This window comes from Eleutherodactylus coqui, chromosome 3 (genome assembly GCF_035609145.1).
Source record: "Eleutherodactylus coqui strain aEleCoq1 chromosome 3, aEleCoq1.hap1, whole genome shotgun sequence".
Lineage (NCBI taxonomy): Eukaryota > Metazoa > Chordata > Amphibia > Anura > Eleutherodactylidae > Eleutherodactylus > Eleutherodactylus coqui.
Genome location: NC_089839.1, coordinates 236,925,078 through 236,952,096, shown reverse-complemented (window position 1 = coordinate 236,952,096; position 27,019 = coordinate 236,925,078). Strand labels below are relative to the sequence as shown.

The following is a 27,019-nucleotide window of genomic DNA, read 5'->3' as shown; positions in this document are numbered from 1 at the left end:
GGGAAAATATAGCCATTACATCCTGCCATTTGTATTAAACTGTCATTAACAGAGCTTTTCTCGGCTTCTATAACAATGCATATTTTATGAAGATCATATTCAATTCTAGTTTAAAGATTCCAATTGATCACTAAATACTTTACTCCTGTCAGCAAATTGATTTTGCACATTGAGGTCCTTTTGCTAGCGGCTGTGAAATCACCGCAGAGAGTTATGATCAGACTCTGTTCATTGTAATCAAAGCTGCCAGAATATGCAGTATGAATGAGCTTTTGGTAGCTCATGTATAAAGATTCATCTATTTTGGAATTAAGACTTAGTATAAAAATAACAAAAAATGAGCATAAAGTACAATATCGGGCAGAACTCTCACTACTAAACATTTCCAGTACATTTAAAACCTGATAAACTCAGAGCTGGATGACAGCTTTAATACATATGTACTGCATTTAATTTAACCAGGCTCATTTAGAAGAAGTTTATTGTTCCTAGTTGAATGCATAAAATTCTGAATGCTGATCGTTCAGTGTAAATAGCAGGCGTTCACTACTGAACAGCCGCTATGTTAAGTGAATGGAGAGGGGCAGGAGAGAAATCTCCTGCAGCCGCCCCGCTGTGAAGCAACGATACTCACTCCTGTACAGCAGCAGCACATGAGCAGGTACTTGCGGGGATGAGTATCGGGCATCATTTGCCCGACATTTGTCCTGTCTAAAAGGCCCTTAACTCTCTGACTAATTATCCTGAGCTGTGCTCAGACAAGAGAAAAACTACAATATTGTTTTGCTTGAGTAAATTATGGGCAACAGTGTGAGGGCTGGGAAAGCAGCTTGCAATCATCAGCAGTGAAAGTAAAGTATAAAATTTCCAGCCACTTTTTTGTAAAAATTCAAGAAAATAGTTTTCAATCTTTATTTTTTTTAAAACAAAGTTTTTCAATCTAGTAATGCACAAGTTAGCAAATGCAAAAACAATATAACAAAGAAAGCCGGAAAAAGAACAGAGGGTGGATAGGAGGGGGGGAAGCGGAAGGCACTTCCTTATGGGTCATATTGCTTGGTTCCCAGCTTGGTAGGAGCAACAGGCTAATATATGTTGTTAAGGCTCGTGTGCGTATCTTAGATTGGGTAGCCTTTTTGCTTACTCTCAACTAGTCTAGTCTAGGGTTCCCAATCATGCTGAAATGCGGTAAGTTCCTCATGGAAGAAATTCTGTCTTCTAACTCCTTAACTTTGGGGATCAGTGGTGTCTTCCACTTTCTGGCAATCAAATATATGGCACGTGACTACCCAATGGGTCTTAGTTAGTCTTTCTATATTTAGCAAAAGTGGTGCCATTTTTCCCCATCTGGGAAAGACGCACGGGTGTGTAGTACCACCTGTTCAATAGCTTATGGTACTGTTCTCAGTGGAAAGCTAAAGCAGTTGATCTATAAGCTTATTTTAGTGTCCTGTCCCATTCCATAATGGAAAACATTTTGTTGGGATCTTGTAAGGAATTGCATTGTTTTTTTCAGTTTGTGTCTGTGACCAGGCGATAGAGGGAAAAAGGTTTTTCATGCGTGACTTTATTAGGTTGCAGGAGCGCCTGTAGTAGACCTGGTATAGCTGTGGAGGGTCTATCGTTTTTTAGGTAGTTGCTGATTCAAATGCATGTGCATATTTCTGAGGCTGGGACACAGAACTGATCCTTCACATGGGACAAGGGGATGACACGGTTCTCCTCGTATATATCTTTTATTGTCATCTCATCTCCTCTGGGCCGCTTTTTCAGAGAGAGGTTGGGCAGCAGCGAGGTCAGACTGCATTGGGAGAATAAGAGATGGGTCCTCACAGATGCAGAAGCGCTTGGTGAATTGCACACCATACTCAATGCCCAGACTGTAGCAGCCACTGTGTGTGTGTGTGTGTGGGGGGGGGGACTGTTGCTTCTAGTTGTGGAGTCCATGTCTGAATCGTGTATGATATTAAGATCTCCACATAGTATGAGTTTCCCTTTGGTAGCGTGTACAATTTGTTTAACAACATAATAACATAATTTAGAAAGGCAATCTGTGCTATGTTGGGCGCGTATACATTAACTATAGTAAATATGGTATTGCTGATCAGCTGTGGCAGAGAAGAATGATGTTTGCCATGAATTCATGAATGGGTGAGTGAGAGCTGCCTCTGATTGGTGAGGCTGTGACCAATCAGAGGCAGCTCATTCAGCAGGCGGGGATTTTAAATCCCGGCTGCTGAATACTACTCACAGCAGTTCAGGAGAACTGCCGGCTGGCCGTGGCTGAACTCCGGCTGCACGGACAAGGTGAGTATATTTTTTTTAACTTTTTACACATTTCTGGATGACTTTCAGGGAAGTCCTTTTATTTTTAAGCCCTTCCCGAAAATTATCGTGAGATCGCCCGCAGCCCATTGCTGTCAATGGAGCCGGCTGTATTGCCGGCTCCATTGAATTCAATGCGCTGGACAGCTCTGCACTGCTCTGGCCAGTTTCTAATGAAACGCGGCTAGGAGCAGATTTTTCAGGCGATTTTTCAGCCCCGGTCACGCGATTTGCGGATGCGCATCCGTCATGCGATCCGCAAATCGCGGGAAAAAACGCCCGTGTGACCGAGGCCTTAGGAAGTAACTGTGGAATGATAGTGTAGAGAAGAAGGGGAACGACTAACAACAGGTGAAGAAACATATTTTAACCCTTTCCAATCCACTGTCTGACGTCTAAATAAATAAATCTTGGTATTTGTATAGCGCCAACTTATTATGCAGCGCTTTCAGGTAATTATTACTTAATTACCCCCCACCAAGCTGGGTTCTCATTTTACCAACCTCGGAAGGATGGAAGGCTGAGTCAACCTTGAGCCGGCTACCTGACGCATGTGGGGATCAAACTTGCAACCTTCAGGTCGTAGGTGAGAGCTTACACTCTGCGCCACACGAGGCTCATGATTTAAGGCTGTACAGCTCCGATGTTGGAGGACGTCCGTCAGGGTTCTCTTACTGTATATTGCCAGCCTTTCTGCTGTCGGAGCCTATCCAATGTGTCACCTCATGCAGTACTGGCTTTAGCCAGCAGATAGCGTCATTGTATAATATCAGAAAAAGAGTAAGCCCCCTAGGAAAACCAGGATACAAATTGAATTGGAAAGAGTTAACATTGCAGTGTGTTAGAGGGGAAAAATATGAAAAAAATATTCTGAACTTCATTTGTCAGCATTGAGTGAAAAAAGCAGCCCTGCTCCCACAAACTCAATAATACTTCTGAAGATTCAGATATACCTTCCTTAAATTAATAGCAGTTGATTTGTTTGGCATGAAGCTGGACTGATCCGGATGTATTAAATGAGTCATTGCTAAAAGTAATCTATTTGCAAATACCTTCCCCAAGTTTTAACATCAGTGGTTATTAAAGATATTGGGTAAAAGGAATCATGAAGAAACACATCCTTTCCTGGCTTAGGAATTAAGACAATCAGAGCATCTCTCATTGATGGTGGAAATATACCTTCATGCAATGACTCATAAAACACTGTCAATAAATGTGGCAGAAGCATATCCCGGTAACGCTTAATGAAAAGTCGTCTGGGTTGGATGGACTTTGAAATTAATTTTTTAAGAAGTATTGCTACTGCATCCCTTAGCTCAATCAGTGTCAAAGGAGCCTTTAGTATTGCTGTCTGATCATCAGACAAAGTTGGTAATTGCTCCTGAATCAAATATTCATAAAGATCTCTACAATTCAGCCTTAACTTACAAGCATATACGTTTTCAAAATAGAGAAAAATATCTCCAAAATTTCAGCCTCCTTTATAACCAGAGAATTATCAGGCCGTCTTAATGTTACAAGATAAGAGGATGATTCCTATGCCTTAGTTACAGGAGACAAAAAATTATCGCCTGCTTCTCCCTCCTCGAAGATCTCCTTGATTAAAACACACTTATTTTTGGCAACACCTTTCAGATGATCCGCAAGTTGAGACTGCCTCTTTCCAAATAATTTACACCTGATTAGTAGCAGAATATGTATATGCTTGGTCTGCATCTAAATCTTGTTGCTGAAAGGCCCTAATGACATTTCAAGATTTAGACTTATGTAGGCTAATCTTCTGTAGAATATGACCACAAACAAAAAATGCTTTCATAGCATCCCACACTATAGACACTGAGGAAGAGACAACATTAATCTGAAAAAAATCCAATAGAACTTCCTTCATTCTACACTGCCATCAAGCAGGTTCAACCAAAAGGTATTTAACCTCCAAACTCTATCCAAAACAAATACCCAACCATTCATAGTCAACGGCAAATAGAGTGGATAGTGATCAGAAATAGGTTGTGGTAGATATTCCACTCTATGGATAAAAGAAGTCATAAATAGAGTACCAATTGGGAGATCTATTCTAGAATGTGTATTATGGAAACTGGGATAACAAAAGTTTTGTCGAACTTCTGGATTTCTCAACATCCACAGATTAGATAAACTTATTTCCATTATTGAATGTGCAAAAGCAGTTGGAGAAAGAAAGGCCAATATAGGGCCTTTATTAAATATATCCAAACAGGGATCCAGATAATTGTTAAAATCACCCACAATTAATGTAGGAGCAGAAATGGATATAACCACAAATTCTACCACCATTCGCTGGAATATGGAGAGGGGATATATTTAATGCCACCCAAAAATATTTATTTTGCGCAATACATTTTATGACAAACAAGTTTCTCCATAGAATCTATAAAAGATGACTCACGCTTAAGAGAAGTATTTTTATGAATCAGTACACTTAGGCCAGCTTCACATAGGCGAGAAAATCACACCAGATTTATACGTTGCTAGACGGATGAATATGAACCCCATTCTTTTGAATAGGGTCAAACACATGAGCGATTTGTTCCCAAATCAAAGCACGTCCTATCTTTCTGCGTGCTCTTGCATCGCATCTCCCATTGCTCTCAACTGGGCCGGCAGCTGCATTGCACCATGTGCTAGGTGCACACGAATCAATGCGAGGTTTCCCCATTGAAAACAATCTGACAGCCATGGTGGAGGATCGCTTCTTCCCCGAAGTGATGCAATACGGTTTTGAAACAAAAACACCACACATCCGCAGTGAAATCACATGTTGGCAACCGCAAAATGGGGCTGTGAATCATGGCTCAATATTGTGTTCACTCTTGGGAAGTTAGCCTTACTCCGTGCAAATAACTCAAGTACACAGAATGAAAATAGTGTGCCCATAAATAATAATGTAACCAGTCTGGTTCTGGGTTAGAGCCTTCAGTGTTGTAGCCTGTGCAGAGCATAGTCAGGGGAGAGCCAGGAGTCAGTAACAGTAGGTCTCAGTTTGCAGTACAAGGGAACAAGCAGGTAACGTTGTTAGGAGGAATGCCACAGGTCACTAACAGTAGGTCTCAGTTCACAGCACAAGGGAGCAAGCAGATAATGTTATCAGGAGGAATGCCAGAGGTTGGTAACTGTAGGTCTCAGTTCACAGTACAAGGGAGCAAGCAGGTAATGTCATCAGGAGGAATGCCAGAGGTCGGTAACAGAAGGTCTCAGTTTGGTTGCAGAAGAGCAGGTGGGTAGTGGAGCTTGACTATGACTGTGAGGCACAATAATTTCACAAGGAACTGGAGAAAGGGCCAGGCTTTTTTAGGAAGTCTAATTAAGGAACAGGGAGGAGCCAATCGGGAACCAAGAGCAGGAGCTAGGGACAAGAACAAGGTTTTGAAAAGGAGCTGTTCAGTTGGCTAAATGGCTCAGCAGGGAGGGCTGCTGACTGGAATACAGGAGTTCCTGGGTTCCATTCCTGACAAATAGCGAAGCAAGTGCACAGTATCTCCTGTTAGGGTTCTTTTACATGAGATGACCTGTTGAGAGAAGATGACTGACAGGTTGTCCTAGTACTTTCCAGTGCTTTTATTTGGGAAAGATCATCACTAGTGAATGGATTCTATGATTCTATGATACCTGTAACCCCGGGAAGAAATGGGCATGAATCACCTACAGTTGTATTTGCCTCTTCTAATTTAAAAAAAATCATTCAAACAGGCGAAAATTAACGATAATTGTTCAGTGTAATTGTAGTCAAAGATTGAACAGCGACCGATAAATTATTCGCTTTTCGTTCATCGTTCATTTTATGCAGGCATAAAAATCCTTGTTGGCTTGTTCACTAATCATTCGACTTAAATATTGATCATTCAATCATTCTCATTCACTTATACAGTGAATGTGAATGATTAAATGATTTTTGTTTGAAAGAAGCAATGATGTCCCTCCCTGTATATACAGACTGCAAACAAGAAAACTCTGACATCAATCCTTAGGGTTCCTTCCCATGGGCATATATGGTTTGTGCATGCCTCAGCACAACATATTTACACTATATACGAGGCTTTTTGTGCACATATTGGCATATTTTAATGTACTTTTTGTGCACCAGGGCATGTTAATTTGTGAGGGAGAGAGGAACATGCCCCCATTTAAATGACTATTCAGCCTAATACATTCTAGATATGTTCTTTTTTTCATGGAATTGCACAGTGTATTGCAACCTGTGTGCGCATTGCGAGAGCATTTGCGCACCTCCCATAGACTTCTATGGGGCTCCTTGGTGTGCAAATATAAAAGGAGCAGGTCTTATTTTTTTCTGCGTGACAGAAATGCGTGCTCATAAAAAGAAAATGGAAAGGAACCCAATGAAATGGGTCCTATTCTCTGTGTATTGTGCATGCAAATTTTGCACACACAAATACATGCGCACATATGCCGAGTGAAGGCGCCCTTTTTCTGTCAAATACAGCTTCCCTGGGATAAATTCGCTAACATAGTTGAATAAAACAATGTACTGATTAGTTGTAAATGTAATACATACAACCAGGAGCAAATAATGAAGTAATCAGGAAGAGCGAATATAAAAGAACAGTTGAGAACAGTACGCTCCCAGCACACCTCTCATACTTCTCAAGGTTAATGGTACACAGGAGGCAGTGAAGCAATATCAGCTCAGGCACTACTGCACGGCAAACAAACAGAAAACCAACATTGTTTTGAAACAACTAATAAGCAAAGACAAAGCTTTATAATTGATGTAAATAGCATCAAGAATATGCAGCCCGAACCAGAAAATGTACATGAGAAGATCTAAAGTAGGCGAGTCATCTGAGATTGAGCCAGTACCATCACTTCAAGATGTACTAGGTTGCATTAAGGAACCTTTACACAAAGTGATTATTGCCAGAATTACTATGTGGAGGATGACATTGGGATGGCAGTGGGAAATGTGAGGACAAGGGGCAGGCAGCAGAAATAAATCTCCTGCCAGCCCCTTGTCCCTACATTTCTTCTGCCAGCCTCTTGTCCCTGCATTTCTTCTTATTTCTCCTGCCAGACCTTTGTCCCTGCATTTCTTGCTGTTTCTCCTGCCAGACCTTAGTCCCTGCATTTCTTCTTATTTCTTCTGCCAGCCTTTATTGTTCCTGCATTTCTTCTTATTTCTTCTGCCAGCCCCTTGTCCCTGCATCTCTTCTGTTAGCCCCTTGTCCCTGCATTTCTCCTTTATTTCTCCTGTCAGCCCCTTGTCCCTGCATTTCTTCTTATTTCTCCTGTCAGCCCCTTGTCCCTGCATTTCTTCTTATTTCTTCTGCAAGCCCTTTGTCCCTGCATTTCTTCTTATTTCTTCTGCCACCCCCTTGTCCCTGCATTTCTTCTGTTAGCCCCTTGTCCCTGCATTTCTTCTTATTTCTTCTTCCACCCCCTTGTCCCTGCATCTCTTCTGTTAGCCCCTTGTCCCTGCATTTCTTTTTTAGTGCTCCTGCCAGCCCCTTGTCCCTGCATTTCTTCTTATTTCTTCTGCCAGCCCCTTGTCACTGCATCTCTTCTGTTAGCCCCTTGTCCCTGCATTTCTTCTTTATTTCTCCTGTAAGCCCCTTGTCCGTGCATTTCTTCTTATTTCTTCTGCCAGCCCCTTGTCACTGCATCTCTTCTGTTAGCCCCTTGTCCCTGCATTTTTTCTTTAGAGCTCCTGCCAGCCCCTTGTCCCTGCATTTCTTCTTATTTCTTCTGCAAGCCCCTTGTCCCTGCATTTCTTCTTATTTCTTCTGCAAGCCCCTTGTCCCTGCATTTCTTCTTATTTCTTCTGTTAGCCCCTTGTCCCTGGATTTCTTCTTTAGTTCTCCTGCCAGGCCCTTGTCCCTGCATTTCTTCTTTAGTTCTCCTGCCAGGCCCTTGTCCCTGCATTTCTTCTGTCAGCCCCTTGTCCCTGCATTTCTTCTTATTTCTTCTGCAAGCCCCTTGTCCCTGCATTTCTTCTTATTTCTTCTGCCACCCCCTTGTCCCTGCATTTCTTCTGTTAGCCCCTTGTCCCTGCATTTCTTCTTATTTCTTCTGCCACCCCCTTGTCCCTGCATTTCTTCTGTTAGCCCCTTGTCCCTGCATTTCTTCTATTAGCCCCTTGTCTCTGCATTTCTTCTTTAGTTCTCCTGCCAGGCCCTTGTCCCTGCATTTCTTCTGTCAGCCCCATGTCCGTGCATTTCTTCTTTTTTTTCTTCTGCCAGGCCTTTATCCCTGCATTTCTTCTTATTTTTACAGCGGCCCCCTGTCCCTGCATTTCCTATCGGCACTCTAGTGTGATCCTGCACAGTTGGGACTTCTCCTTGCCCAGGTCTCCAACTGTTTTAGTATTTAATCCAGCTGAGCTGATGGAGGGCTTCTGCCCCGAAACACATTTTTTTATGCTGGTTGCCTGCTGTATCAATTAAAGGAGATTTTTTCATTGAGTTGTTTTTTAATTATTAGAGATGAGCGAATATACTCGCTAAAGGCAATGCTAGCTCAAGCAATTGCCTTTAGCGAGTATACTCGCTCATCTATATTAATTATTCAAATAATTTTTGGAGCGCCATGCCACCAGTTTTTGTTTCTTACACTCCTCCATACTATAGAAACAATGGCTCTGTAGCAATATGCTATACCAACTTTTATGAGGGGATTATAAAGTTCGTTTTCATATGAACACTCTGAGCCTATAATCTTAAATGCTTACTATTTGCTCTCCATTTCACAATCATTCTGGAAATCACCTCTTTGTGATTTCCCTTCCTGGTGTTGAAATATTGGCACAGAGGTAGAGAGAAAATAAATCTCACTCGATTTACTGGAAACACACAGCGCTTTCTGTAAATGAATGCTAATCCTCTGCTTCGTGCGAAATCTAAAGTTTAACTTCATGTAAACAGATGCAATCTATGCTCGTATTTACATTTGGTATGAGGACAGTGACCATGCACTGGAAATAATTCAATGTGTTTTTAACCTTTTGAACTAGGATTTTGAACAATTTCAATGTTACATTGTTGTATCTTGACAGTTGAAAAAAAGCTGCAGGTTGCTTTACTTTTAATTTAATTTCCGGGTTCCAACTTGGTTAAAGGAGTTTTCCAGGACTTAGAAAAAGGTTATATGGCCTCAGCGCAACTCTGATCGTATAGCACGTGGGCACATTGTCTGTATGCTATCTAAAGTACATTGTCATGTGCTATTCTCATCTAAAAATTGGACTGACAGGTACTATTTTCATCTGACAATCGGACAAGAATAGGTCATGCTGCAATTTTTGCTCAGACTATTCATTTGATTTAAAAAAAAAAGAACAAAAAATGAATCCCAGTAGCTTCCCATCCATTGCTATAGCCCTGGTGCCCACCGCAAAGAACCTGGAAGAAGCAGCAGGCGATCACATGATGGTCATTGGGCACGAAACCGCTCTGCCACTCACAGAATTCAGCGGTGATTCTTCTATTGCTGCTGAGGCCTGTAAGTGACCGAGTGGTCAAATGAATAATGAACGACCTACCGCTTCTTCTGGGTTCCATGCGGGTGCGGGGATAGGTGACTTTTCAACTTTTCTTTGTTTTAAAACCTTATGATTATAATCTTTGTGTATGCCCAGGAAAACCCATTTTAAGCATATCTGAGTTTTCCATATAATATCAAAAGTGGCCCACATTCTCATTGGCCACTGTTTTACTGCTGTTTGCACCCAGTTTGTACTCTATAAATCCAGTTTTCCATGTATAGTTTCCTATTTTAGTGCTGACTTACTCTTTGCAATCCACTTTACAAATTGGGGGTGTCCTAAACCAGCCACTCTGACAGTACTGTATTGGCCAAGACTTTCTCCTTTATACTTCCCATGCTGCCTTGTCCTAACATCAATGCTACTAGAAAAGCCAAAATGCCTAACAATAGGAAGTGGATTGCAAAGTTTCTGTAAGGGACACCACTAGTGGCAGCCATTTCAATTTTGATTTTCAGTAGTAAAACAAACAAAAAAATTAATACAAGTATATTACATGATTGATGATATACACATTGGTTAATAAATAAGCATAAGTTGTGTGAAAAATCAGTTTCCATTTCATTTGAGCCCACTAGAGGAAATCATTGAGTGGGCCCACACTCCCCACAGGTCCAGTGAACACACTTGACAAGGGGTGTATTAATGGTATTGATGTCAGTGGGGAGTACAGCCAGCCAGGAGTGGGAGGAAGAGAGTTGACAGGAGTCAATGCCTAATACTACAGTTCTGGTTTCTATGTTTTCCACACTCCGAACATGCTCAGAGTGCAATGATGAATATGTTATAGATGTCAGCCACTGATTGAATGCATAGACATCCCAGGGACCTCTTAAGAGTAACTGCCAGTTACGCTGCATTTTCAAAATACTATTACACAGCTACCACAGTACCACTGTTGTACATACAGGTGCGTGCCAGCGGTAAGTGTGTTTGAGTAGATAGTCCTGCTTGCTACCATATGGCTGCATGGCCACCTACCTCTCTGGGCCTACTCGCAGTCACAACCTCTGCGACACCATCATTATGTCCATGAGCAGGCCCCAATATTTTACATATATATATACACATAGAACAGGTAAGTTGCTAAGCTAAATGCCTGCAGAGATGTAACTTGAAGCTCCTGGACATTAATGCAAAATGTGTAAAAGGGACTTCCAACTTATATTGGACTGTAGGGTTAGGAGGCTTCTGCTATCTCTGAACTCCCTGTAGCTTCTGAGTCCTAGAGATTTCATGTATTCTTTGCTTCCCGTTTATGACATTTTATATGAGACCCTGTTGCCAGTTTTAGCCTTACTAAACATTTCATAAAAAAACAGATGAAGATGAAAGAGCAAACTAAAGAAAAGCTCAGGGCTGTTTTACATATTTTATGTAATCTCAATATGTTTCATTTCACATGACTTATTCCAACCAAAAATAGCATAGGTGCTATATCTCACACATGTTCAATCACCTGGTGCCCTCTTCAGTCAACTATCTGTAACTTCAAAGTTCCCTGTATAGTTAAAGTGACCCTCTGGGCCTGGAGAAACAAAGATGGCCAAACTGCTTCTCTGACTACTTGATGCACACTGTGTATAGCATGCATAGGTAGTCATAGGTAGCTGCTCTGACCAGCCAGCACTGCTCATGTGGACAGCATCGGTTAAAGGGGTTGTCCCGCGAAAGCAAGTGGGGGTATACACTTCTGTATGGCCATATTAATGCACTTTGTAATATACATCGTGCATTAAATATGAGCCAAACAGAAGTTATTCACTTACCTGCTCCGTTGTTAGCGTCCTCGTTTCCATGGTGCCGTCTAATTTCAGCGTCTAATCTCCCCATTAGACGCGCTTGCGCACTCCGGTCTTCTCCCTTCTGAATGGGGCCACTCGTGCTGGAGAGCTGCTCCTCGTAGCTCCGCCCCGTCACGTGTGCCGATTCCAGCCAATCAGGAGGCTGGAATCGGCAATGGAACGCACAGAGCCCATGGTGCACCATGGGAGAAGACCTGCGGTCCACCGTGGGTGAAGATTTCGGCGGCCATCTTCGCAAGGTAAGTAAGAAGTCACCGGAGCGCGGGGATTCGGGTAAGTACTATCCGGTTTTTTTTTTTTAAACCCCTGCATCGGGTTTGTCTCGCGCCGAACGGGGGGGCTATTGAAAAAAAGAAAAACCCGTTTCGGCGCGGGACAACCCCTTTAATTAAAGCAGCACGTAATGTCTTAGGCTTCTTTCACACGGGCATTGCAATTTTCATCTGCTCACATCGCGGCCCAAAATCGCATAAACGGGAGAAAAATGTGACCAAGTTGCACCTAAATCTCTTGTTTTCTTGCAAATTCAGACAGCCGGGTGTGGTGTATATACGCCGCAGCCAGTAATTCCATTGGTCGGGGAGAGAGAGTTTAGCAATGCTAAACTCTTTCCCCCTCACTCCTCCTTTCTTTGCTCGCTGATCGCGGCAATAGAAGCCTAGTGGAGCTACCAGCAAAGGGAGGGGGGAGGGGGAGAGTTTAGCAGCCTTGCCGACAGTTTATATGGGAGCTGCCGATGCATCACGGGGCAAGACCTATCTTTTCCGGATCATTGGAATCTGCAGCGTCTGTCCTATCTTTTCCGCCTGGATGATTTTATGTGCCGGAAAATTGCCCATCTGAACAAATGCATTGGAATCCAATTCTTCGGATGGTCGTGATTTTTGGCCGACGTTTTCTCTACAGAACAGGAAGTGTCAGACTATTATTTGGCTTAGTGGTCAGTATGAAAATTGCAGGAGTTTAGGCCTTTTTTAAATTATGGATATGGAAAATTAAAACAACCACTAATTTAAAAAAATATATATGTAAAACATAAAAACTTAATTTATATAATAGGCCACATTTCTGCTGACACATTCCCTTTAAGGTAACTCCTGCATCACCAAGTAATTTACAAAAGCATGTAGTGTCCTATTGTATTTTAATTACTATATGTTGTGTGTATATTTATATACTGTATGTCTACTTTTGTACCTTAATAATGTGTGGCTGTCATTCACATTAGACTAAATTACCCTCACAGGGCCCCAGTCAGTAATAATACCTCTTATAAACCACCACTCAGTGATAATGCCCCATACAGCTCCCCACTCAGTAGCGCTACCCTTTGTATATAGTAAACAAAAAAGTTATACTCATCTGCTGTGCTGCTCCTCCTGCTCCTGGCCTCTGCAGCCACGCTGCCCACATAGCTTGCCCACTTACTTCCAGGTAGAGTGATCCTGTGATCACTGAGATGCGTGTCACATAGTTGCTCTACCAGAAACTCAGAGAGTGACTGCAAGGGCCAGGAGCTGGAAGAGTGGCACAGATGAGTATAACTTTTTTTTAATTTTACAAAAATGTCCCCCCTCTACCAGCCCCAGGACTAACGGATTATCAATACGAGTACTTTGTGTGGTCGTGGGGCGCCACAAGACAACAGACATGGACACACTGTGTCACAAAATTAATTTGGCTTAAGGCTAGACCCGAGGGCAGCACCTGGAGTTCCCAGGTTTCCACCCTTTAACCTCACCAGTTGGAATCTGGTCTTTACTGTAGGAGACCTTAGACTTAGACCCCAAAAAGAGTCATGGTCATGAAACAAAGCCAAGGTCAGAATATGTGGAATACAGTACTTTTGTAATGATGAAACAGGCTCGATGTTAAAGGAGGCAGCAGACAGAGTAAACCTGGTCAATAAACAGGTAGAAGTCAGGAAAGTTGAGTGGCATAGACACAGATCAAAACCAGGAGAGCAGACAGAACACTACAACACCTTTGCACACTAGGAGGCTAAATTAGGCACTTGCTAGAGGTTGATGGTGCCTAAAATAGCCAGAGACTTGTCCAGATGGCCAGGAATGAAAACACTGGGTGAATGTTCTGGTCTTTGAGAGGGAGTCCGGCTGCTCACATACCCTATGGGGACCAGGAAACTGACAGGAGGTACGGCACCTGCGACAGAGAACATGAGGGACACAGCACTGGCCATGATTGACAGCTGGTGGAGCTAGAGGATGCTGGCAGCCATTACCAGTGTGCAGAAAACTTGTAAAGTGAATATTTATACAATGAACTTTCTTGCCTGCAGTAAAGGTCCCAATAACGAGTTGGAATCTCAATAGTAAAAAGAAAAAATTAACAGCTTAACATCAAAGAGGGTCTGTCACCTGAAAGTGCTGCCTTACGAAGGTGCCAAAGACCAGGCAAAGGTTTTCTCTCGTATTAGCCCAAACGGTCTAAAAATATTTTGAGCCATTTGTTTAATCGGAGAAATGAGAGAATAGAGTTGTCTCATGATGTAGTTATGAATCTACTGATGGAAAAGCAGAGCTGTCCCCATAATATGCAGTCCTTACAATGGGCAGCATTTTCAACTGATAGATGTGCTTTTATTTGAAGCAGCTGACATACATATAAAGCCTTATGCCCAGTGCTAGTCTAATTTAATTGTTTCTGCTTTTTTCCAGCATCTGTGGAATTCAGCATCTGGAGCGCGCTGGAAATAATTTGACGCTATTTGATTCTCTCTATTTCTGCATTGTTACTTTTTCCACTGTGGGTTTTGGGGATGTTACCCCACAGATCTGGCAATCCAAACTGTTGGTTGTCATAATGATCTGTGTTGCGTTAGTTGTTCTCCCAATCCAGGTAAAAGTCTACTCCAACTCTAATTTGACTCATTTGCCTTTTACATAATTGTTATTTAGCTGCATATCATTTGAACTTACACATCACACTGATACAATAATGCAAAAATTCAATATTGCAATATTTGTAAGAAAATCCCATCACACACTGCTGTGCTTTCCAAGAGGGTCCGATTGCTATACTGCTAAACTACTTTATATGTTCTAAGGCTTCCAGGGTATTAACTATAAAAATTGTGTGAGTTTGTAAAAGGAACCCTAAAAAACTGTACTTTGGAAATATCTACCTTAATGCTCCTGCACATTTGCGTGTTTTTTTCACACGATATCGCTGTGTTTTTTCACGCAATTGTCAATGGGACTTTCTAATGTTAAAAACGCATCGCACAAAAATTGCAAAGCACCAACATGCGATGCGTTTTTAATAGAGATGAGCGAGTATACTCGCTAAAGGCAATTGCTCGAGCGTGCATTGCCTTTAGCGAGTACCTGCCCGCTCAAGACAGAAGGTTGGGGTGCCGGTGCGCGGTGAGTAGCGGCAGTCAGCAGGAGGGAGCGGGGGGGAGAGAGGGAGAGAGAGATCTCCCCTCCGTTCCGCCCCACTCTCCCCCGCAGCTCCCTGCCCGCTACCGGCACCCGAACCTTCCGTCTCGAGTGGGGAGACACTCGCTAAAGGCAATGCTCGCTCGAGCAATTGCCTTTAGCGAGTATACTCGCTCATCTCTAGTTTTTAACATTAGAAAGTCCTATTGGCAAACGCGTTTAAAAAACGCTGCGACAGCGTGTTAAAAAACGCGCAAGAAAAACGGAAGTGTGCAGGAGCCCTTAGGAAGATACAATACCTTGATAATAAGGGTGGTTTCACATCTGCTGCAGGAATTCTACTTTTCTGCTCCGTTGGGGGAGCAGGAAAGGGGAATCCCTGCAGCCAAAGGGTTCCATCTATGGACGGATCTGAACAGCGCTGGGCGAACCTCATTGACTATAATGGGGTCTGCCCACTTTCTGCCCAGCTGCCTGGCTTCTGGTCAGAAAAAAAAGCGCTGCATGCAAGCAGCATTTTTCCTTGTGGAATTTTCAGCCAGATCTGCAACAGAATCTCCGGCCGAAGGTTCCAACACACTAGCGTAAACTAGTCACAGCTGTAAACTGGGGGGGAACCGAGAAGTAAGTGGTCAATTTCCCACAAGTGCCATTGCAAGAGAAATTAAGTCAATGGTTTGTCCATGTAGTTCAGGGTGGCAGAGCTGCCATGAGAACAGTCTATTTTGTTCTGCCATTAGGGGCCCAACCTTAAATGTTAAAACAAAATGGGACCGCCAATTCTAGCAGTTATCTCTGCCTACTTATACACACATATCATAGTTTAATTTGGCATTTAATAAATTAAATAATCTGTGATACAAAACTTTTTCTTGCCTTTCTTAATAGCCGTTCAATAACTGTAGTTGTGTTAAGATAATTTGTTGCAGCAGTTTATCAGCAATCGGTTAACCCCTTACTGACCAAGCTTGTTCACATGACCAAGGAACGCGTACCGTGGCCCCCCGTGAAATCTCCATGCTCTCGGCTACGTTCGGTTGCCAAGAGCGGGGAGATTTTATATTATCCTGGCAATCCTCAGCTTTTGCACATGCATCCACCATCTTGGCGACAGGCGCACTTCGGTAACTTTTACATCACCTCATAAGCAGTTTCCAGTGACAGCTCCATGCTCTCGTCTACTCATACTAGTCGGAAGCAGGAAGTTTTTAAATTTCCCGGGCCTCCCGATCCGTAAGGGAAGCTTAAACTTTAACTTTTTTTTAACTTTCCATTGACTTTAATGCGATCACCAGTATTCGGTGGAAACTGGCGATCGTGTGACCAGGGGGGTGGGGGGGCTTCTCGCGAGTCCCCCATGACAGCTCCAGGTTGTCGGCTACCTCCAGGAGCTGGCAGCCTCGAGCCATTACGTCCAGAGCCCGCAGGGCTTTAATCCCCAGAGGATGCATGTTTTTGTGTACTCAGGGATTAAATCCTACTTAAGCAGGAGGTAAAAACACTAAGGGATGGTCACTAAGGGGTTAAACTGCTGCATCCATATTTATTAGTGTGCAGTGCAAACTGGGGATTGTAAGAACATCTTTAGAATGTGACTACAAAGTGTTATGGCCTGCACTCTCCTCTCATTTTTTCTCACATAATATATGTGAGGAGGAGGTGAGGACCTAATGCAGATGACAGCTGTGGGAAGCCAGAGGAAGTAACAAAAAAGTGAATGTACACTGCTTCCATCTCTTAAATGTTAAAGAGGTTGTCCCGCGCCGAAACTGGTTTTTTTTTTTTCAACAGCCCCCCCGTTCGGCGCGAGGCAAACCCGATGCAGGGACCTAAAAAAAAATCCGCACAGCGCTTACCTGAATCCCCGCGCTCCGGTGACTTCTTACTTACCGGTTGAAGATGGTCGCCGGGATCTTCTCCCTCGGTGGACCGCAGGGCTTCTCTGCGGTCCATTGCCGATTCCAGCCTCCTGATTGGCTGGAATCGGCACGTGACGGGGCGGAGCTACACGGAGCCGCTCTCCGGCACGAGCGGCCCCATTCAGAAAAGAAGAAGACCGGACTGCGCAAGCGCGTCTAATCTGGCGATTAGACGCTGAAAATTAGACGGCACCATGGAGACGAGGACGCTAGCAACGGAACAGGTAAGTAAATAACTTCTGATAACTTCTGTATGGCTCATAATTAATGCACAATGTACATTACAAAGTGCATTAATATGGCCATACAGAAGTGTATAACCCCACTTGCTTTCGCGGGACAACCCCTTTAAGCTGTGGGTAGGAGTTCCTGAAGCTGCTGCCTGTCTGTGTTCTGTACAACCTGCAGATTCAGTTATATGGTTCTTTTAAGCACTTTCTTCGGTTTCAGTCATGCCAAAGCCCCCATCACTTACTCTGCCTCTTTCCATAGACTCCATCTCCCTCAGAGTTTCTGACACCTTCCCTGTTCCCTTTAAAAAGCCTCTTGAAGGTTGTATTCCCCACTTCCCCCACAGAAACATAGGCCCTTCCTATCATAGAGCAATTGCCATAGTATATTTTCTCACTTCTCTCACAGGACCCATGCCATCTTGTCTTCCGCTTCCCCTCTTAGAATTCATGTAATAACCACTCACAGAGTTCTTGCCACCTTGTGTCTCTCCTTGCCCCTTAAGGAGTTCCTACTCAATTACTGTCTCCTCACTGTCTCTCAATAAAGCATCTACTAGGTTGCTTCTTCCTTCTGCCCCCTGTCATGCCCCTACCATTTTCCATTCTTTAGCAACCTCTTTCCCATATAATAATTTCTCCCCTCCAACATTGTCTCCCCGATTCCCCTCATTATGAATTGGGGGTGTCAACTCCTTGGTTGTATGGGGCCTAGAAATTTCCAATAGCGACCCTGCAAGGAACATGGTTCCTTTACACCCTCCTAACCCTAATGGTGTCACATACATTTACAGTACATTGATTAAATTATAATTTTGTTTAATAATAATAATTTTTCTGGGGGTTTCCATGATGAACAAGAACATGTGCAGCGAGCAGAAGGGGCAGAGGTACCCTGAGTGGATGGACTAACGATAGAGTGGTCTTGGTGACTCACTTCCTCCTCCACCCAGCTCACTTTCCTGGGCTTGACTCCCTCCACCAATCAGGAAATTAATGACAAGCAGCCAAGCAGGAGAGTGCTGTTGTCAAGCAGACTAGCTTTAGCCCGATATTTAGGGAAACACAGTGGCTTTCTCCTACAGAATGCCTTATATGTCCCCCTAAGGGCTCATAGTGAGGATTCTAGGACTTGTTCACACAATTGATTACCCTGTAGGACCATCCAGGTCACTACACATGTTCAATAATATATGTATCACTTGTAATATGTTAAGCTCCATTTACATGGGGCAAATGTCGGGCAAACGATGTGTGACACTCATCCCTGTGTGTCCTCGCTCCCGTGCTGCTGCAGCAGCATGGGAGCTAGTATGTGCGGGAACGAGTGTCGGACATCGATTGCCCAACATTCGTCCTGTGTAAATGGGCCTTTAGAACGTTCTTTTGCACATTTTTTTCACACTTTTAGCTGCTTTACATTGCCTTGTGTTAAGATAAGAGAACAATAGTTTTTTAAATGCCATATTCACCATAATTTGTTGCAGAAAGCTTTCACAATCAAGCTAACTTTGCAGCATCTGTACATCTTCATTATCTCTTATTATAAGGTCTTCATCATTCGTATTGTTCATTTGTTAAGTTTTTGGAAAGCATTGTGACACCAATCCCATCTTAAGTAGTAAGAGTAGTATTCTGTGTACACAGGATCTTTATCAATCCATGCCTATTTATACCTCTTAGTTCGAGCAGTTGGCCTATCTGTGGATGGAAAGGCAAAAGTCAGGAGGAAACTATAGCCGACACCGTGCACAAACAGAAAAACATGTAGTGTTATGTGTCAGCTCTTTGAAAATTGATCTACTAATGGATTTTTTGAATGAATTCTATGCACACCCAAGGCTTCAGGTATTTTTTTAACCATTACTTAATCATTATAAACTATAATCCAGCACTGATCTTAAAATAGTCTAAGTTAATGTATTAATTTCACATGATTGTTATCAATTGGTGCTTTTTCTTTTGCTATTGCTTTATTGATTGTAGCCAGCAGATGGCATGAGTGGAGTCTGGTACATCTGCACTTAGCTTTTTGAAAGTTCCATACTTAATGTCTATCAGTTATTTATTTATTTGTGTGTGTGTCTGGGGGTCTAAGTGTTTGTGAGGGGGGAAAAAAAAAAAAATAATTTGTGACCAGTTGCGCATAAGTGTCAGCGGGTAAGCGGTTGCGCGAGAGCGGCAGCGTGTGAGTGGTTGTACAGAGGCAGCAGCGTGTGAGCGGTTGCAGCAGAGCGTGTGAGCGGTTGAGCGGTTGCAGCAGCGTGTGAGCGGAGGCAGCAGCGTGTGAGCGGAGGCAGCAGCGTGTGAGCGGTTGAGCGGTTGCAGCAGCGTGTGAGCGGTTGCAGCAGCGGGTGAGCGGTTGCAGCAGCGGGTGAGCAGTTGCAGCAGTGGGTGAGCGGTTGAGCGGTTGCAGCAGCGGGTGAGCGGTTGCAGCAGCGGGTGAGCGGTTGCAGCAGCGGGTGAGCGGTTGAGCGGTTGCAGCAGCACGTGAGCAATTGCAGCAGCGCGTGAGCGGTTGAGCGGAGGCGGCAGCATGTGAGCGGAGTGTGAACAAGTCTATCTTCACTACTTCCACAAGTAAATTGTAGATCCCCATTACGATGAGCTCCATGTCTGGCAATGCCATCCAGTGTGCTACTTGTGTGATGTATGCGGTCCTTGATCAGCCGATCGAGGGTGCATACTGTTGCGCAAGATGCGTGCACGTCGCAACTTTAGAAGCCCAAATTCTGGCTCTAAATGAGCAACTGGCAACACTGAGAGCCATTGACATCATGGAAAGGAGTTTGCTGCTCACTGAGCAGACACTCGCTGGGGTAGAGGCGGGGGCGGATGGTAGTACAGAAGTGCAGGGGGAGCAGGCAGTCAGCTGGGTGACAGATAGAAGGAGGCATAGAGGGAATAGATCCAGGGAGGCTGGTCCTGAACTGGCACAACCCAACATGTCTGCAACGTTGGCAGATGAGGGCGATGCCATTACAGAGCCAGCACCGCTGCAGCACGACATGCCCTCTGAACGCCAGGGGGATGACTGCTCCGGTAAGACGGGGACGGGGAGTGCAGGGCAGGCTAGACAGGTTCTAGTGGTGGGGGACTCAATTATTAGGGGGACAGAGATGGCAATCTGCCATAAAGACCGGGATCGTCGAATGGTGTGTTGTCTTCCTGGCGCTCGAGTTCGACACATCGCGGATCGGATTGACAGATTACTGGTAGGGGCTGGTGAGGATTTAGCGGTCATGGTGCACGTTGGCACCAATGAACAAGTTAGAGGTCATTGGAGGGCCCTCAAAAATGATTTCAGGGATCTAGAGTCCAAGCTCAAGGTGCGGACCTCCAGGGTAGTTTTCTCGGAAATACTACCTGTACCTAAAGCCACACTAGAAAGGCAGCAGGATCTTAGGGAGGTAAACAAGTGGCTCCGGAGTTGGTGTAAGAAGGAGGGATTTGGGTTCCTGGAGAACTGGGCTGACTTTGCTGTCGGCTACAGGCTCTACCGTAGGGACGGGCTGCATCTTAATGGGGAGGGTGCAGCTGTGCTGGGGGATAAGATGGCTAGAAGGCTGGAGGAGTCTTTAAACTAGGGACTGGGGGGAGGGTAAAATGAGAAATAGTGGGGTAGCCAGTGTAACTAGCGATCCGGGTCCAAGCAAAGGGAATGGGGGTCGAGCAGGGGGTGGGGTTAGTACAGTTAGAACTGATAGATCAGCCATAAGTACGAATAGCAACAAAACAAATTTAAAAAACAAAAAAAATGATATAAATTGTATGACCCCGAATGCAAGAAGTCTGATTGGTAAAGTGGGTGAGCTTGAAGCGAGAATGACTGATGAAAATTATGATATAGTCGGAATTACGGAAACATGGCTTGATAAGTGCAATTGGGCGGTGAATTTGCAGGGGTACAATCTCTTCAGAAGGGACCGAAGGAACCAGAAAGGGGGAGGGGTATGTCTGTACGTCAAATCGAACTTGAAGCCGAGGCTACGGGAGGATATAGGGGTAGGAGACGAACAGGTGGAATCTCTGTGGGTAGAAATACAGGGAGGAAAAAATAACAAAATCCTGATAGGGGTCTTCTATAGACCACCAAAAGCAACAGAAGAAACTGAAAACTTACTACTAAGGCAGATAGAAGAGGTGTCAAAGCGCAACAAAGTAATTATCATGGGGGACTTTAATTATCCAGATATAACATGGGAGAAGGAAACCTGCAAATCTCACAGGGGTGATAAGTTCTTGAGAGTAATTAAAGACAATTACCTGAACCAACTTGTGCAGGAACCAACAAGAGGGAAGGCCATTCTGGACCTAGTACTAACCAACAAACCGGAACGTACAAAGGGGGTACAGGTTGAGGGGCACTTGGAGAACAGTGACCACAATATAATCAACTTCCAGCTGTCAATCAATAGGAAGCCTTATCAGGGAGCAACAAAGAAACTAAACTTTAGTAAAGCAAAATTTGATGAGCTTAGAACTACTATCGGTAACATTAATTGGGACAACATCCTCAAAAATAACGGTACAGAGGGCAAATGGGAAAAGTTTAAAAGGATCCTAATCACCTCATGTCAGCAGTTCATTCCCTTTAAAAATAAAAGAAACTCAACTAAAAGGAAACCAATGTGGCTCGACAAGACGGTAAGAGGGGCAATAAACGAAAAAAAGAAAGCGTTCAAACTACTAAAGCAAGAAGGCAGCGAAGAAGCACTAAAATCATACAGGGAAAAAAACAAAATATGCAAAGATAAGATCAAAACTGCCAAGGAGGAAGCAGAAAGACGGATCGCAAAAGAGAGCAGAAACAACCCGAAGCTATTTTTCAACTACATTAACAGCAAAAGGATTTGCAGGGAGAGCGCTGGCCCTTTAAAAAATAATGCAGGAGAAATCATTGATGATGACGAAGGGAAAGCAAATCTACTAAACAGTTTCTTCTCAAGTGTATTCACAAACGAAAAGGAAATGCCACACGAGATGCAGGGGAATAAAATGAACCCCTCACAAAATATCTCATACCTAACGCAGGAGGAGGTGCGGAAGCGACTAAAGAAAACTAAAATTGATAAATCGCTGGGCCCAGATGGAATACACCCAAGGATACTAAGGGAACTAAGTGACGAGATAGCTAGGCCGCTATACCTAATATTTCTAGACAATATAAAGACCGGTGTAGTACCATTGGATTGGCACATTGCCAACGTGGTTCCAATTTACAAAAAAGGGAGCAAAAGTGAGCCTGGTAACTACAGGTCAGTAAGTCTCACTTCAGTAACGGGAAAAATTTTAGAGGGGATTCTGAGAGACGCCATCGATGAGTACCTCAAGGAGAATAAGGGAATAACTCCTCACCAGCATGGATTCATGAAGGGTCGCTCATGTCAGACAAATCTGATCAGTTTCTACGATGAAGTAAGCTCTAAGCTGGACCAGGGAGAATCTATTGATCTCGTATATCTGGACTTCTCTAAAGCCTTTGACACCGTGCCACATAATAGGCTAATATACAAAATGAGGCAGCTCGGACTGCGCGAAAACGTGTGTAAGTGGGTAAAAAATTGGCTCAATGATAGAAAGCAGAGAGTGGTAATAAATGGTTCGTACTCTGATTGGACCACAGTTGCTAGCGGGGTGCCACAGGGTTCAGTATTGGGCCCCACTCTGTTCAACATATTTATCAATGACCTGATAGAGGGGCTGCACAGCAAAATATCAATATTTGCAGATGACACAAAATTATACAATATAATTAATGCAACGGAGGACAATGTACGGCTACAAACGGACCTAGATAAGCTGGGGGCTTGGGCAGGAAAATGGCAAATGAAGTTCAATGTTGAAAAATGTAAGACTATGCACATGGGCAGGAGAAACGGATGTCACCAATATTCACTTAATGGGGTACCACTGGGGAAAAGTGATATGGAAAAGGATCTGGGGGTATTAGTGGATAATAGACTAAACTGGAGTAACCAATGCCAGTCAGCTGCTGCAAAGGCAAATAAAGTCTTGGGGTGCATTAAAAGAGGTATAGGGGCGAAGGATGAGAACATTATCCTTCCTTTATATAAGGCACTCGTCAGGCCTCACATGGAATACTGCGTACAATTCTGGTCACCGGTGCTCAGAAAAGATGTCACAGTACTTGAGGGGATTCAAAGAAGGGCAACTAAACTAATACATGGAATGACGGGACTGGAATACCCAGAGAGGCTATCCAAATTGGGACTATTTACTCTAGAAAAAAGAAGGTTAAGAGGCGACCAAATAACCATGTATAAGTACATGAGGGAACAATACAAGGATCTCTCCCAAGATCTGTTTACACCCAGGACCACGACGGTAACAAGAGGACATCCGCTACAAATAGAGGAAAGTAGGTTTCATCACCAACATAGAAGGGGATTCTTTACTGTAAGAGCAGTTAGACTGTGGAACTCTCTGCCTGAGGAAGTGGTGATGGCAAAATCCATAGAGGAGTTTAAAAGGGGACTTGATGTCTTTCTGGAGAAGGACATTATAGGATATAAATCTTAGGTTAAGTGTCAATCCGGGTATATAGGAAGGTAGGAACTATTAGGGGTTGATCTAGGGAACAGTCTGATTGCCATTAGGGAGTTGGGAAGGAATTTTTTCCCCAAAAGGGCTAATTGGCTTCTGGCCTTGGGGTTTTTTGCCTTCCTTTGGATCAACACAGGAGGATAGACAGGCTGGACTAGATGGACATTGTCTTCATTCAGCCTTACATACTATGTTACTATGTTACTATGTATGTTTAAGAAATAAGATGTTGAATTGGTAGTCTTGGGTTCTTAAGCAATATTGAGCCCCAAGTCTGGCCACACAAAACTTTGGACAGTGCTAGTTAGGGGCACAGAAGAGGAGTGTAAGTATACCTCTATCTATGTCTTTAGGATCTTCAGTAATCGAAAAATGAAATTTGGTGCTGCTGTCATAAGCACTCTGGAGCAAAAACTTCTAGCTCAATCGCCCTCTACTCCTTCCATTGAGCTGCTAGACAGCTCTGAGTGACAGTTGTAGAAGTCTCCTACTTGGACATTATAGCTGTCCATCAGAGCTATGGAGCTGCTCATTAGGCCTCGTTCATGCTTTTAGCGTATTATAGGCGCACAAAGAAAGAGCTTCTTTTAAAACCAATGGTTTCCTATAGAAACGTTTAGATGAAGGAATTATAGATGCAAAAATATTCGCACCTAACAAAGAAAGGACATGCAACTGCAATGCTCGGATCTAAGGCCTGTGGTTTGTGAAAAGATAGGACCTGACCTATCTTTGGTGTGTGATGCGTGGGAGTTCCATAGACTCCTATAGGAGCTGGATAACATGTACCACGCACCTTCCATCATGTAAACGGGCAATTTCAATTCGGGACTTGAGAGCTGGAAATCACCCATTTACGCGCACTTTCGAGCAGTTAGGAGTGAGTCTTTCGCACGCCTCTAATGCACTAAAAGCACGTGCGTCTGAATGAGGCCTTAGACAGAGAGAAGAGAACTTGAGTGTTAAATCCCGGCTCCACAGCACTTGCAGCATCATCAAAGTTTGTTCTCTGACTGCTGGAGACCCTAAAACATGGATAGAGGAACATTTGCACCCTCTCATGTGCCCCTAACTAGCATTGTCAGAAGGTTTACATTAAAAAGTTGCTGTCAGACTCCCTTTAAATATGGAAGTAGATTTTGTATTTGCATAATTCTCAACTCTATTAAAAACAGGATTATTATGTGGTGATCTTGTGTCCAACGGAGATGGATATTCAAGTAAGGCGCATTCTTCAGATCCCAATGTGGTCTCAAAGAGTAATCTACCTGCAAGGCTCTGTACTTAAAGATCAAGATCTATTAAGAGCAAAGTAAGTATTTAATGTTTAACCCATTTATTCTCATTTTTATTATTCATCCAGTGCCAACATATTCTTCTGCACTCCGTAATCATTTTGTACCAAGTGCCTACAGAAATATCTATTACTGATTCCAATAATTAATTTGTGGCATTTTCAACTGCTACCAATAAATAAATGTATTTTATTGCTAATTTGTCTTAAATTGATTCCCTTCGGTTATTTTCATGCCCTTACAAGCTTGCTCCGCACACTACCTTATGCAATGCCGGAAAGTATATTTTGGCCCTGCATAAGTATTTCTGTGGACACCTTGTATAGGAAGAACAGCCAGATGTGTTTTCAGTGAGTTTTCCATTACTGCACTATTGATTACCTATCATCAGGATACGTCTTTAAAAGTTGATTAGTGGGGGCCCGCTGCTTGAGATCCACATCGTTGGGGTGAGCCTCACTGTCATTTCAGTCCATAAAAGTCCAAATTATTAAAACATTGTATTATTTATAGTGTACAGTAAACACCATCTGAAAAACTTTAGTTGCTGCCAGAATGCTACTTGTTTGTTCACCCTGTCTAAGAAATATTGAATGAAAAGCAATTACAAAGTTGGATGTGATAGAAACTACAGCTCACGCCGCAAAATACAGGCCCTCATACGGTCTTATTGAAGGAAACATAAAAAGGTTATGAGGGTTAGAAGACGATAACGGAAAGCAAAAAAAAGTGATTTTACATTTAAAGTAGTACAACATAAAAATAAAACAATATAAATTTGTTATCTTTGTAATTACACTGACCAACAGAATACAGATAGCATTCCCTTTTTATTACACCATGAACAGCATAAAAACAAGACCTTTGTATGAAATTGTGTTTTTTTTTCCATTTTACCCAACTTAGAAACGTTGTTTTCCAATACATTATATTATAAGTTAAATGGTACTATTAAAAACAAAACTTGTCCCTCAAAAAGCAAGCTCCTATATAGCCATGTCATTGAAAAAAAAAGTGATAGTTTTTTTTGAGAGTGGGGATATAAAAATGAAAAAAAAAAGCTGCAGTGGGAATGGGTTAGGAAATAAAGAACACCAGTGATTTTATAGACATGCAAATTAAGAATAAAATATGTGTTTAATAATGTCAGAATTAACAAATTTACTGTCAATTTTGATTCCTCTTGAAAATACTACTGAGGCCTTAGTCAGACGGGCGTTTTTTCGCGCGATTTGCGGATCGCATGACGGATGTGCATCCGCAAATCGCGTGACCGGTGCGCGCAAGTCGCCCGCAAATCGCCCGAAAATCTGCTCCTAGCCGCGTTTCATTAGAAACGGGCCGGAGCTGTCCAGCGCATTGCATTCAATGGAGACGGCAATACAGCCGTCTCCATTGAAAGCAATGCGCTGCGGGCGAGCCCGGGATGAATTGTCGGTAAGGGCTTAAATATATAAGCCCTTCCCTGCAATTAATCCTGAAATGTGTAAAAATAAAAAATATCTATGTACTCACCTTCTCCCGGCAGCCGGAGCTCCGAGCGGCCGTCCTGCAGTGGGTGTGAAGGGGGTGTGAGTCAGACCTGCCCCCTGATTGGCTCAGCGCTGAGCCAATCAGAGGCATGCCTCACTCACACCCATTCATGAATTCATGAATGGATGTGAGTCAGACCTGCCCCTGATTGGCTCAGCGCTGAGAGGCAGCAGTCACTCACCCATTCATGAATTCATGAATGGGTGTGTGAGTGTTTTCAGCCTCTGATTGGTCAGGGCTGTGACCAATCAGAGGCAGATCATTCAGCAGGCGGAGATTTTAAAGCCCCGCTGGCTGAATAGTGCCAAGAAGCAGTTCAGGAGAACTGACAGCGGCCGCCGCTGGACTCCGGCTGCAGCGGAAAGGTGAGTATACATTTTTTTTTTATTTTAACACATTTTAGGATGAAT

At 43.3% G+C, this 27,019-nt stretch overlaps 1 protein-coding gene across 3 annotated transcripts in view; it reads left to right on the top strand.

Moving 5' to 3' along the window:
* The window catches only part of LOC136619984 (potassium channel subfamily T member 2), a 591,696-nt gene that overhangs the window by 326,468 nt on the left and 238,209 nt on the right, over positions 1-27,019 (top strand). For all 3 annotated transcript variants that reach the window (XM_066594713.1, XM_066594712.1, XM_066594711.1), the window contains exons 9-11: positions 14,343-14,523; positions 18,898-19,062; positions 24,957-25,093. In XM_066594713.1, the coding sequence (XP_066450810.1) occupies positions 14,343-14,523; positions 18,898-19,062; positions 24,957-25,093 (483 nt within the window). The remainder of the gene's footprint in view (positions 1-14,342; positions 14,524-18,897; positions 19,063-24,956; positions 25,094-27,019) is intronic.